This window comes from Anabrus simplex, chromosome 8 (assembly GCF_040414725.1).
Source record: "Anabrus simplex isolate iqAnaSimp1 chromosome 8, ASM4041472v1, whole genome shotgun sequence".
NCBI lineage: Eukaryota > Metazoa > Arthropoda > Insecta > Orthoptera > Tettigoniidae > Anabrus > Anabrus simplex.
Window position 1 is genome coordinate 66,387,480 of NC_090272.1, and position 15,161 is coordinate 66,402,640.

General features: G+C 42.0%; 1 protein-coding gene across 1 annotated transcript in view; it reads left to right on the forward strand.

Moving 5' to 3' along the window:
• The window catches only part of LOC136878791 (aldo-keto reductase family 1 member B1), a 132,784-nt gene that overhangs the window by 54,348 nt on the left and 63,275 nt on the right, over positions 1 to 15,161 (forward strand). The window contains exon 3 of the mRNA XM_067152264.2: positions 6,931 to 7,047. Coding sequence (XP_067008365.2) covers positions 6,931 to 7,047 — 117 coding nt within the window. The remainder of the gene's footprint in view (positions 1 to 6,930; positions 7,048 to 15,161) is intronic.

Here is a 15,161-nt window from a genome sequence, read left to right on the forward strand (position 1 = left end):
GACCGAAATGAATGGAGGCAGGTGATAAAGGAGGCCAAGGACCTACAAGGACTGTAGCGCCGACCAGTAAGTAAGTAACGTTGTTCTTCATATTAAAACCAAACCAAACCAAACCCCACGCCACTACAGCCCTTGAAGGGCCTTGGCCTACCAAGCGACCGCTGCTCAGCCCGAAGGCCTGCAGATTACGAGATATTGTGTGGTCAGTACAACGAATCCTCTCGGCCGTTATTCTTGGCTTTCTAGACCGGGGTCGCTATCTCACCGTCAGTTAGCTCCTCAATTCTAATTACGTAGGCTGAATGGACCTCGAATCAGCCCTCAGGTCCAGGTAAAAATCCCTGACCTGGCCGGGAATCGAACCCGATCCTTCGGGTAAGAGGCAGGCATACTACCCCTTCACCACGGGGCCGGCTGTTCTTAATATTACTTTTTAAAATGTTTATATTATATGATAGTGAAGTAATATTGCCTACTTAGGCTCCGATTCCAAAAAAATCCTTTCCTAAAAATCAATATATTTGATTTAGTGAGTTTTGGAAACGAGCTTTTCAATTTGTATTGTAAAAACTTCGCTACACTCAGCCTCCCAGACCATAATATGAACTGCCTGGGCGCAGTACTAATTGTTGCAATGTTGCAATTTATTGATAGCTTTTTCGAAGTAAGATCGACGAAAGGATTAGTTTTTCGTACCGACAGGCGGACTGAGAGGAGTGGGTTGGCTGGAGGTAGTGGGCTTATACAGCACATCTCTTCAATCCGAGTGAGGCGGTACAATGCTGTCAGGTGGTACGGAAGTGCTTGGGCAAGGAGAAATAGAATACATCAGCTGACGCGTCAGGATGTGAGAAAGGCAGGGTGGAAGCCAGAATCCTTTAACATTTTCATCCTGTTATGTACTGTATAGTGTATGAAAATGACATTGTCGTTTTATTAATGTTGCTGCTCTGCGAATTATTATTAATAATAATAATGTTATTTGCTTTACGTCCCACTAACTACTTTTACGGTCTTCGGAGACGCCGAGGTGCCGGAATTTAGTCCCGCAGGAGTTCTTTTACGTGCCAGTAAATCTATCGACACGGGACTGTCGTATTTGAGCACCTTCAAATACCACCGGACTGAGCCAGGATCGAACCTGCCAAGTTGGAGTTAGAAGGGCAGCGCCTTAACCGTCTGAGCCACTGAGCCCGGCGCGAATTATTATTATTATTATTATTATTATTATTATTATTATTATTATTATTATTATTATTAATGCCGGGATGAGTAATGGGTGGTAGAACGCTGGCCTTCTGAGCCCAGCTTGCCAGGTTCGATCCTGGCTCAGTCCGGTGGTATACCCAGTCTCGTGTTGGTAGATTTACTGCCATGTAAAAGAACTTCTGCGGGAGTGCTACGTAACGTCTTGCCTGTTTATTTCTGCAAGCATCTTATCTGCCTCAGTGTATTTCCATTTATTTAATTTCGTGATAACTAATCTTGCTGGTTCAAGGCCTGTTTGATTCGCAGACAATTACATAACACGAGAGTTTTTTTTTTTTTTTTTTTTTTTTGTGCCCTTGTGTTGAACCGGGCCTAGGGCATTGCCACAAAATTCGAACATGTATAGACATTTGTAAGCTGGACACAATACATTAATCACAAAGTTGCATGTGCCGAAGTGCTTTGTATCGGTGTTGGGTACCGAATGAGGTAGCGTTGCTGTAGGTCGCTTAAGGTCTCGTTAACTTACGTTATATCCTATCTTTTCTTCGTCCATCAGAAATGAATGACTATGAGGTTGACGACTTAATGTCAATACAGCCTAGCGAAATATAACGACTATTTTTATGACACTTGTAAGTGAAAACAACAGTTTCCCGCCGGAAATGCTGTCATGTTTTCATTACATTCACTGCATGTCAGATTTGAATGTGAACTTTTACCATCATCTTAATCTTAATCTGTTTACCCTCCAGGGTTGGTTTTCCCCTCGGACTCAGCGAGGGATCCCACCTCTACCGCCTCAAGGGCAGTGGCCTGGAGCGTGAGACATTGGGTTGGGGGATACAACTGGGGAGAATGATCAGTACCTCGCCCAGGCGGCCTCACCTGCTATGCTGAACAGGGGCCTTGATGGGGGTGGGAAGATTGGAAGGGATAGACAAGGAAGAGGGAAGGAGGCGGCCATGTCCTTAAGTTAGGTTCCATCCCGGCATTTGCCTGGAGGAGAAGTGGGAAACCACGGAAAAACACTTCCAGGATGGCTGAGCTGGAAATCGAACCCACCTCTACTCATTTGACCTCCCGAAGCTGAGTCGACCCCGTTCCGGCCTTCGTACCACTTTTCAAATTTCGTGGCAGAGCCGGGAATCGAACCCGGGCCTCAGGGGGTGGCAGCTAATCAGCTAATCCAGATATATTGAAATTTCTACTACAAGTGTTGAAAATACACTCATTTGAAAATTAAAAAAAGGACGAATCGTGCGAGTCCAATGGAGGTTACTACGTATTGTCGTCATACGCTGACATATTCGAGAGAGTAATGGAAATTGTATGTACTATCCGCGAAACGTTTAGTGACACTTCGACTCCTTAGTGCTTAATCGGTAGACCTCAGTTATCTTCGAGATACTGATTGACAACCTATGACACCAACAATGAAATGGTTATGCGTCGCTTTGAGACGTCTGGTGGTGTAATCGCAATAGGGTCGGTTGGGGCATGCATTTCAGTGGGCTTGGCAGACTGATATGTAATAGCAACTTCTGGCTCAGCGAGGAAAGCAACGGGAACCTACCTCACAGCTCAGTTTCCCTAGTATGCCTCTTCGGTGACGCCTAGGCTATTTATGACAGCTGATGGCGGAGCTGTTGAGGATCAAACCAGCCTTCGGGATGAATACCCAACATACATTGTTAGTCGCTTTCGACTCTCCGTGACCCCATAGACCAAAGTGCGCCATTTCTTCCTGTCGTATACTATTTTCCGAAGTCTTTCTAAATTGAGAGCCGTGGCTTCCTTGATGTCATCAATCCACCTCATCCGTTGTCGCCCTCTTCTCCTGTTACCATCAGTCTTCTCCAGCATTAAGGTCTTTTCCAGTGAATCATGTTTTCTCATGATACATACATACATTGTTATTAATACAGCAAAGCAAAGAAATATAGGTGAAAACTGAACTTTTGCAACCCATTGCAATGATTGAGGAAAATCCTAGTGCATCACCTTGGAACTCCAACTTGGAAACGAACATCACGGTCCATACACTGTGAGGGCAGAGAAATATTAGCTAAAGTAGCAGATTGATGTGATATAGAAAAAGAAGATTAACAGTTGCTCTACTTCCTCAGTAAGTTGATCGAACGAGCGGAAGAATCTGTTTCCACCATTAAGAGGATCACAACATTTTCTGTCTTTCACAAATGCGAATCTCCACGCACCCTTGGTAAAAAAAGGAACAAAAAACAGGCAGGCCAGTCTATTTTATTTAGATCGATATAATTACGGACATTAAATAAAAAGTTACAACGAGACATTTAGTGTGTGTAACGCAGTTGTAGGCTTTAGATAATAAAGGTCTAAAAAATTCGTATCGATCATACTATGGATTCAATTCAGCTTTCAGTTCCATTCAGTTGGCAGTTCTACCGGAACAGCTGAAGCTACCTCCTTGTGTCACTAAAAGTTTCACGGGTAGTAGGGCCTATGTATGTTTGATTGTTTGTTTGTTTGTTTGTTTGTTTGTTTGTTTGGTTGGTTGGTTGGTTGGTTATTCAATCCTAAGGCTGATTTGATCCTCAACAGCTCCATCAGCTGTCACAGATGGCCTAGATGTCACTGAAGAGGTGTACTAGGTAAATGACAACTGAGATAGTTTCCCGCTGCTTCCATCACCTAGCCAGATATTGCTATTACATCAGTCTGCCAAGCCCACTGAAATGCACACATCAACCGACCCTATGAGCCACATTTTCACACCATTCATAGCAGGGGCTGGCTGCATAAGGAACGGTACCGGTATTACTAGCGTCGCAGATACCTCAGTCACTTTTATATTACCAAATCCAATGACGAGACTGAGACAGATCAATGAAAGTAACAAATTTGTTCTAGTCATTACCAGAAGATAAAGTGCACTGCAAACACTAGTTCTCGCCAGCAAAGTCGCAAAAGAAGAAGAAAGGAAAGGAATATCAACATTTTTTTTTTGCTAGTGGCTTTATGTCGCACCGACACAGATAGGTCTTATGGCGACGATGGGGGTAGGAAATGCCTAGGAGTTGGAAGGAAGCGGCCGTGGCCTTAATTAAGATACAGCCTCAGCATTTGTCTGGTGTAAAAATGGGAAACCACGGAAAACCATCTTCAGGGCTGCCGATAGTGGGAGATAGAGGGTTCGAACCCCACTGTCGGTAGCCCTGAAGACGGTTTTCCGTGGTTTCTAATTTTCACACCAGGCAAATGCTGTACCTTAATGTTGTACATTAATTAAGGTCGCGACCGCTTCATTCCTACTCCTAGGCCTTTCCTACCCCCATCGTCGCCATAAGACCTATCTGTGTTCGTGCAACGTAAAGTAAATAATAATAACATTACGGATATGCTAAGAAACTCTCAAGAAGTTGACCTGGTTATGTACGCAGATGAGATGGTGCTGGGATCAAGAATTAAGTGGCAACCACAGTAAGACTTTCAAGAACTTGAGCTATGGGTGGAGAAGAACGATCGACACATAAATGCTGAGAAAATAGTACAAATCACGTTCAGGAAGGCGGTGGGAGGTGGGGTGTCGTGTTGTTCGCTCTATGACATACTGTCACTACAACAGAGACCATTGCAAATTGTAAACAATTTAAATATCTTGGGATTACTTTGCAGACCTCAGCATCTTCCTTCACTTATCACGCAGAGGAGAAAAAGCCAGGGGCGGCCGTACCTTACGTGCTGAAGTGCTGCAGCACATAGTCTATTTGAAAAATAAATTACTTTGATAATATTATTTACAATCAAATACAACGCAATGAAAAAACGCCACCCAAAGAATAACAAATCATTCAACTGTCCTCACAACCACGTTAGTCGTGCGCTCCACGCCGGGTGCTGGCTGTGCAGATCACAGCCCAGCGTGGCTCAGCGAGAATTTCTAAGCCTTTTGCCAGAAAGCAGGAACTCCGCCTTTTGCGCATGCGTGCCTAACTTCTTCGATAGGCTGTGGACACAACAGCCAAGACATCATTTCACAGCGAGTTTTAGCATTGCGACGGAAATGAGAACGAGGCAGGTGACTCAGCGGTAGTATTTAAGAGTGGATCGCTCAAAGCAAACGGGAAACTAAATAATGTAGAGAAAGCCATCAGCTGTAGGTCTTTTAATACTCCCAACTTGCCTATTCCATAGCCACATTTGTAAATCGATGAATTATAAAAAATGTACTTTTTATGTTGTCAAAATAAAGGACATAATATTGTGATGTCCTTTAATTACAAAATGTCACGAAGTAAACTCGTGTCCTCAACCCGAGGTGGTGCACCCCCAATGTAGGAGAGCTGCATGTACCATTTCAACCACATACCAGCCCTCCTGCCATTCTTAAATCTCTGGCAGTACCGGGAATAGAACCCGAACCCCCAAGGACGGCAGCTAATAACACCAACTGTAACACTACGGAGGCGGACATAAATTTCACTGTAGCAACATAACATGTAATTTTGCATTACGACGTTGCTGATCTTATTTCAATGATTTTTGTAACGTTGCGAAGTTCTGTTTTTGCGCGCTCACACCAAGTGTTTCCGAGTTCGTCAATGTTTTATGATTGAAGGTGTTATTGTGTGTTTAATTAGTTTTGTAGGAGGAATGTGTATATGTGCTGGGGTTGTTTGCGTGTTTGTTCAGTATGAAAACCTCAGTGGAGAGCCTCTTGAAAACCGCATGTTTCTAAATATTTTTATTTTTGGACGGGGGATGGGTTACAGCACACAACTGATTTTCTGCACCAGCCGCCACTGGAAAAAGCAGCTACTAAAGCAACATACGGTATACGGAACCTTCCGCAATGGAGCTGTCTGATGACGTCATATAACGTAGAGTTACATATGGTCTGCAAACGATAGGGGAAATTTTAACAAGTGATCTTCAGGGAATAGAAAAAGTAAAACGGATTTTACTAAAAAATTTCACTCAGAGTAGGAGAAACAGCTCCTTCAAGACTAGTCTACGAACCAGCAAAAAAAAAAAAAAAAGAAACCTTTTATATTGAAGACCAGCGCATCACATCAGAACTTCCATCAACTAGTCCATATTCTAAAAAGAAGAAAGAAAATGCATATAGACCTTGAATTTTGTAGTTCGAGTACTATGTTAGAAAGAAAGTGGACTGAGGGAAATCCATGTCATCTCATTACTAGATATGCTATTCATGGTTCTCACTACAAGACCTATCATTATCCCACCAAGAAATGTGTATTGTGTGGATAAAGATGCGGAAGATATCATATCACTAACTGTCCAAGGAGGTTAAAATCGCTAAATGAATATAGTAAATAATAATTCTGTTTACTTGTATATTCTTTATGTTGTTGAGATGGTTTCCAAAATGTAGGTCACTGTCGTTTCCTCCCCAGTCTTGACCTGAGTTAATTACAAATAGGCAGACCAATGCATACACCACAACAAAACGAGTTCTCAGTCAGGCTTCAGACGTAGTAAGTACACAGAACTGCTGTCCACGAAGTTCCAAGGACATAACCTAAACAAACAAACAAACAAACAAACAAACAAACAAACAAACAAACAAACAAACAAACAAACAAACAAACAAACAAACAAACAAACAAACAAACAAACAAAAAACAACTAATTATCATCATCATCGTGAAAACATCCTTAAAGATAAATTTATTGCCAATAGGGGGATTTATTGTTCTTTACTGTGTGTTTCAGCTGTGGAATAACTTTCACCGTCCAGAACTGGTCGTGCCCACCTGCAAGAAGACGCTGCAGGATCTCGGACTTGATTACTTGGATATGTATCTGATCCACTGGCCTGTAGCTTTCAAGGTTCGTATTACCAAAATTAACAATAAATCACCACTGAGCTGCATTTAGGGCTGTCGCCCAGGTGGGAGGATCCCTATGAATAGTCTTTCTTTAAATGGTTTCAAAAATTTACAGGGTCTTTCATTCAAAGTGGGGCCGGGACAGCTCCCGTATGAATTTTTTTTCTATTTTGTTTTACGTCGCACCGACACAGATATGTCTTATGACGATGATGGGAGAGGAAAGGCCTAGGAAGTGGAAGGAAGCGACCGTGGTCTTAATTAAGGTACAGCAACTGAAAATGGGAAACCACGGAAAACCAACTTCAGGGCTGCCGGCAGTGGGGCTCGAACCCACTATCTCCCGATTACTGGATACTGGCCGCACTTAAGCGACTGCAGCTATCGAGCTTGGTACCGTATGAATCCAGTGTAAATAACAAGCACACATAATAACGCATAATCAAAATAAAATAATTTCTCACCTTGTCACAGAAGATGTTGAAAATGTCCTCCACCTGAATTTACACATTTCTGGCTTCATCTAAGGACATTTTCATTCATACGCATTTGTTCATCTACCGAGATAGCCTTAATTTCTCTCGTGATATTTTGTTTGAGTTCATCTAGAGTGTGAGGGCTTGTTGCATAAACCTTATTTTTCAATTTTCCACATGAATAAAAACGCACACCGTAAGATCTGGGACACAATGGTTTACTAATTAATCTGTTGTCAAAAATTTCCTCAGTTAGACTTAATGACTTGTTAGCCGTATGCGCGGTTGCCGAGTCTTGCTGGAAATATCCAGATTGGCATTCATTGTCCGTCAATTGTTAAAGAATGGTACGAGAATATCATTCCTACATCTCTACCCGATGGTTGTGCTTTCAAAAACTATAGGCCCCATCATCCTCTCTGCGGTTACTGCCACCAACACTCCGATTTTCACATTTTAGATGCACTCAAACAAAATATCACGAGAGAAATTGAGGTTATCTAGGTAGATGAACTAATGCGTAGAATGAAAATTTCCTTAGATGAAGCTAGAAATGTGCATGTGAAGGACATTTTCAACATCTTTTGTGACAAGGTGAGAAATTATTTTACTTTAATTATGCGTTATTATGCGTGCTTGTTATTTACATGCGATTCATACGGGCGCTCTCCCCGCCCCAAGCTCAGCGAGTTGTCATGTGCTCGTCTGACCTTCAGCTCGCCCACCTACCCGCTGCGCTGCGCCGGCCCCACTTTGAGTGAAAGACCCTGTATAAGTATCTCTCGAACATCTCCCTTGGTAAGTTATTTCAATCTCTAATTGCTGTTCCTGTAAGTGAATATTTCCCCAGTTTGACACCTGAAATAACTCGTCAACTGGCAAAGATATCGACGTTCAAATTTCATTTTCAGGAATATTATAAGGGACTCGTAATCGAACTTGCAGTACTTTTCTAGAGTGATAATATCTACCGAGATAACGATACTATTTTTTTAAAAAAAAGAACTACACTGTTTTCAATACCTAGCTTAAAACATTCATCTTATTCTTCTTCTTGGTCGTGGTTCCATTTCGAACGCGGTGACCCTTCACGCAATTCCGCGAGCAACACTCCGCGATATACCGTGGTCTTCGGCTGGGAGCATTACTTTTTCAAGTGGCAAATCCGTGAAACTCTATCTGGACAATGCGCCCGTTCGGGGTTCATCCCTTCAGCAGTTTTCCATAAACTTTGCCCTCAGTGCTGTCTCGCCGGATGATATGGCCGAAACACTTCTGTATTTGCCCTTGGATGTTTGGGTGTAGGCATACCTTTAGGCAATCCTTAGCTTCTTCAGAATGGAGTCATTCCTCCTTCTTACTAGCGATGCTATTCGTAGCATTCTTCGTCATCAAGAAGGCATCGATTCTCCTACAGTATACAACATTTACAGTTCAGGACTCGGAGCTACGTGGTGATAGGAAATACTAAAGCTTGAGCCAGTCACTTCTTTGTTTCCTTGGTAATATGTCAATCTTTCCATATTTTTGTACATGCTGTATGTATTGAACACAACACAGTTCACTGAAAGTTTATTTCGAGAATGTGTTACATTGACTTAGGGCCTAGAGTAAATATGTTGGAAGATAGTCCGCCTAGTCAATACTATTCATTTATTTACCTTTCACCTTAACATCTAGTACATGTTTCGAGAATATTATGCATTCTCTTCCTCAGCTAGTGGATTAAAATTCAGTATACAATAAGACCTGACTAAAATACGGGGGCCCCCATTAAAATTCAAAAAAATGAGTATGACAATGTGACACTTAAAAATTTTGGATAGTACAAACATAGAATTAAAATCCCATTTTGTCAAGTACAAATTAAAAACACAATATAGTCTAATTAATGTCTAATTTAATACAACGTCTTGTGATGATATGAATTCACAGTGTCCTTGAAGTTGCCTTGCGTAGTTCAAAAATGTTGAGTTAAGGATGAATGAAATTGCATTAAAACTTGAAGTCCTGCCGATATCCACCGTTAATGGGTGTTAAAATGATGTCTATTTAAATTAAAATATTGGACACAGCGTCGTATAATGATGTGAAATTACGGTGTCCTAGGAATTATAATACTATCTTGCGTAGTTCAATTGGATTTGTACAAGAATAAATGAAGTTGCGTTAAAACTTGGAGTCCTGCCATTATCTTCGGTTGATAGATGTATTATGCAGCCAGGTTGAAAATAGTATAAAATGGTTTATTCTTGTACAAATCCAATTGAACTACGCAAGATAGTATTATAATTCCTAGGACACCGTAATTTCACATCATTATACGACGCTGTGTCCAATATTTTAATTTAAATAGACATCATTTTAACACCCATTAACGGTGGATATCGGCAGGACTTCAAGTTTTAATGCAATTTCATTCATCCTTAACTCAACATTTTTGAACTACGCAAGGCAACTTCAAGGACACTGTGAATTCATATCATCACAAGACGTTGTATTTAATTAGACATTAATTAGACTATATTGTGTTTTTAATTTGTACTTGACAAAATGGGATTTTAATTCTATGTTTGTACTATCCAAAATTTTTAAGTGTCACATTGTCATACTCATTTTTTTGAATTTTAATGGGGGCCCCCGTATTTTAGTCAGGTCTTATTGTATACTGAATTTTAATCCACTAGCTGAGGAAGAGAATGCATAATATTCTCGAAACATGTACTAGATGTTAAGGTGAAAGGTAAATAAATGAATAGTATTGACTAGGCGGACTATCTTCCAACATATTTACTGTTACTAAGTCAATACGGATCCAATCCCGACCATCATGGTCAAGATTATTAATTAGGGCCTAGATGTAGAATAAGGTTCCAAGCGAGTTGCCGTGAGGTTACTGGGGCGCAACTGTGAGCTTGCATTCGGAAGATAGTGGGTTCGAATCCCGCTGTCGGCAGGCCTGAAGACGTGGTGTCCCATTTTCACACTAGGCAAATGCTGGAGCTGTACCTTAATTAAAGCCACGGCCACTTCCTTCCCACTTCTAACTCTTTCCTATCACATTGTCGCCATGTGCGACGTAAAGCAGTTTGTAAAAGAATAAAAGTAGAATGAGGCTAGATTGTACGAAAAATACTCAGCACAAGCATCTGGAATACATAGTATAGCACTAAAAGGGTTAAGGTACAGCTTCAAAATTTGCCTGGTGTAAAACCATGGTAGGATTCGAACCCACCATCGCTCGAAAGCAAGCTAACAGCTACACGGCTCGTACCGTGCAGGCAGCTCGCTCGATCCTGTGTGGTTTAATGTAGAAACCAAACCAAACCAAACCAAACCAAACCAAACCAAACCCCATGGCCCAACAGTGGCCTACCCAGGGACCGCTACTCAGCCCGAAGGCCTGCAGATTACGAGGTGCCGTGTGGTCCTCTCGGCCATTATTCTTGGCTTTCTAGACCGGGGCCGCCATCTCACCGTTAGATGGCTCCTCAATTGTAAACACGTAGGCTGTTCGGCTCTATGCCTAAATGGTTAGCGTGCTGGCCTTTGGTCACAGGGGTCCCGGGTTCGATTCCCGGCAGGGTCGGGAATTTTAACAATAATTGGTTAATTCCCCTGGCACGGAGACTGAGTGTATGTGTCGTCTTCATCATTTCATCCTCATCACGACGCGCAGGTCGCCTACGGGCGTGAAGTCAAAAGACCTGCACCTGGCGAGCCGAAGTCCTCGGACACATCCCATCACTAAAAGCCATACGCCATTTCATTTCATCATGTGGGCTGAGTGGACTTCGAAGCAGCCCTCAGGTCCAGGTAAAAGTCCCGGGGCGTCCGGATAAGAGGCAGGCACCCTACACCACCGAGCCGGCGGTTTAATGCCGCGGCAAGATAATAATGTCCTTTAGAAGGCGTCGCATTTCCGTTTTTTTTCCCTGCTACTTGCGACCATGTTACATCATACAATTTATCATTGTGTACTGTCCAACTCGTTGGCTGAACGGTCAGCGTACTGGCCTTCGGTTCCGAGGGTCCCGGGATCGATTCCCGGCCGGGTCGGGGATTTTAACCTTAATTTGTTAATTCCAATGGCACGGGGGCTGGGTGTATGTGTTGTCTCCATCATCATTTCATCCTCATCACGACGCGCAGGTCACCTTCGGGTGTCAAATAGAAAGACCTGCACCTGGCGAGCCGAACCCGGCCTGGGATATCCCGGCACTAGAAGTCATACGACATTTCATTTCATTTCATTGTGTACTTATGGGAACAGTAGAGAGAATACCAGTGTCCAGCTGTCAGAAGAAGGTGAAGAGACTCTTGTTATGTCAACTGCTCACGTGTCATACGTTAGCGTGTTCTTTTAGCCGCCTACATCGTGATTCAATCGAACATGGCGACCAACAGCTGCTAAATGAAGCTAGCTTGAATACATACCATTTTCTCTAGAAGCACCTTACTTGTCTGAATTTCTAAATAATCACTGCGTTCAATTTTGTAATGTCCGTAAGTTTGTACAGCTTGTACAGGATAGAGATCTCAAGGAAGAAGTAGTCTGTTTAGGGTGTCCAGTAAGGGAAATTGTGAAAGCGAAATCAAAAGAAGAATAGGAAAGGCTAAGAATGCACGGTCTAGTCTAACAAACATATGGAAAGACCGTCATATTACCAAGAAAAAGGAAACAAAGAACTGACCGGCTCAAGCTTTAATACTTTCCTGCGCGATTTTCATAATCATCACAGCGCTGAATGTGTAATGTTCTGAGGTTCAAGGCTATACCATTATCTCAGCAGACATTGATACCCTGCAAAATCAATGATAAGTCCCTTGGTAACATTACTGAAAGTAAAAACAGAATTACACTATCCTTAACGGTTCACTAGTTATTTGAGGTGACCATATTAGCTGAATAATCCTTCACATTACACTATAGGCAGGAATAGGTTACGAAAGTTCTACTTCATGAGGAAGTCGGAGCCAGAGTTTACTTATGTAGAATAGGTATTGGAGAAAATGGCTTCCTTATCACGTTCCCATTAATATCACCACAATCTGGAGTTGCATAACGTACTAATGATAACGCTACCTTTATGGTACCAATCTCGTGCACTTGACCGACAAGAAAAGAACATTACTCGGTATTTGTTACACTATCTTAGGTTGATTCAGCTTGGATGCAGGATCATAGAATAAAATGATGTAATATAAATCATTTTCAACAAACAAAAAAACATGGCGCAAGAGCCCCGAAGAACCATGGCCTACCAAGCGACCGCTGCTCAGCCCGAAGGCCTACGAATTGCGAGGTGTCGTGTGGTCAGCACGACGGATCCTCTCGGCCGTTATTCTTGGCTTTCTAGACCGGGGCCGCTATCTTACCGTCAGACAGCTTCTCAATTGTAATCACGTATGCTGAGTGGACCTCGAACCAGCCTTCAGATGCAGGTAAAAATCCCTGACCTGGCCGGGAATCAAACCCGGGGCCTCCGAGTAAAAGGCAGACACGCTACCCCTACACCGCGGGGCCGGCAGTTTCAACAAGAGCTACTGAAATATCTCAGAACGTGACTCACATTAAATTTGGCAGTTGCACCGAATTAACGTTTGGTGGTGGTATTTTTAATGACGAATGGGAAGAGGGACCACTGACCAACTTTCAAGTAAATCAACCCGGGACAAACGCTGTGATTCCTTTTCAGAAAAATCAATCCAGAACACGACTACTACTATTCAATATAATAATTGTTCCGAAGTATCTGTGGAACAGCAGAGGTGAAAGAAGGTGCTGGTGGGAATAGGTCTCAACGTACGAAATTAAAGTTAATTTAAAACTTTAACAAACGTTATATTTTCTTTTCAAGATAAATAAATAACAAGTATAACAGGTACTCAGTAACATATCAACAAATTAAGAATGTACAATTGCAATTTGTTAATGGATTTGGGCTTCGAGCCCCCAGACACGCAATCCTTGAGCAATGAGCCCAACTTTACCTATGTACAAAGTTCAGTAATAATAATAATGTTATTTGTTTTACATCCCACTAACTACTCTTTTACGGTTTTCGGAGACGCCGAGGTGCCGGAATTTAGTCCCGCAGGAGTTCTTTTACGTGCCAGTAAATCTACCGACACGGGGCTGACGTATTTGAGCACTGTACAAAGTTCAACAAAGGGGCAGAAAACCCCAATCATGCCAAGGAGCACTAGCTCCTAATTACCCAGTTAAGCCTGCTCGAGGCACACAGAAAATACATTTTTAAGAAAGAGCAACCCGCTCTCAAAGTTCAAGCCTATTCAAAGGCCACACCAAACTCCACCTTCAAGCTGCCCTCCGGGCACACAAGAACAGGGGTAATGATACCCAACCTACTGAGGCCTATTCAGTAAAAAAACAGGTTAATTATATGGCCCAAAATTCCAACTTGACGGGAGGCGTAAATTGCACTCCTAATACACTTTTACCTATTTGGCACTAGGCCGTATACACAAGGGCTAATCCCATACTAAAGAGGTGACTTGTATAAGAAGACTTTATTACATTTAAAAAAGGAAGAAACGGTTGTGAAAATAAGGTCACCTCAAAACAATAGGAGTGGGAGCTCGAGAGGGTTAGGCACTCTCTATCCCAATTTATAGTTAAAAAGCCAAAATTTTACCAAATGTCTATTACATTTTAAGGATAGGTTACAGGAGAAAAGTTTCGAACCTGCCCCGAGGGTTAAACTGCTGAGCTAGCAAGAAATAAAGTTATTAAACGGCCATTACCTTGTGGATGAACTGCTGCCCGAAGAAAGAGGCGCTTCCCGCCCCCTGCTACATAATCACACTAGGAGAGATGTTACTGAAGTGGCCAGGAGACCAGAAAATCAGCAGTTTATATACCCTCGTGGAAAATTCGAGACTTTTCATGAATGATTACAACCCGCTCACAAAATTTTATTGGATAATGGCAAAAACTAACACACCAGACTAAGAAGAAACACCTTATTGGTGGAAAATGAATTACAGAAATTCCTCATTGGTCAAATTCAAAACTGGCGGAGAGGGAAGGGTTATACTGCCAACCCAAACAATGATTGAAAGAAATTTAACAAAGAACAAACTTATGAATACCAAATTTCTTCAAAAACAAGGTTCCTTCACTTCGCACTAGGGTGCACAATTGTAGTTCTTAAGTAGTGCCATCTCGAAGAGAATGTTCACACTTCTTACTACAGAGAAAACAAAAACAAATCAAAACCGACATAGTTCAGGACACTTCAAAATTTACAGTAAAGACATCTTCTGAGAAACCTTAGAATTAATGTGGTTGTTAAAGTTCAGGTTTTCTCCAGTAGAGGAGTTTCAACTGGCGCAATGTTTGAATTAGCGGCGTGGAGGTGTACCGCCCGGTACAATAATAATAATAATAATAATAATAATAATAATAATAATAATAATAATAATAATAATAAAAGTTACTATAATGGCGTATAACCTCCGGAGACGGTAGTGGTGGTGATTATTGTTTTTTTATTTGTTTACAATTCGCTTTACGTCGCAGCGACCCAGATAGCTCTTATGACGACGATTAGACAAGAAAGGGCTAAGAGTGGGAAGGAAGCGGCCGTGGTCTTAATTAAGGTACAGCCCCAGC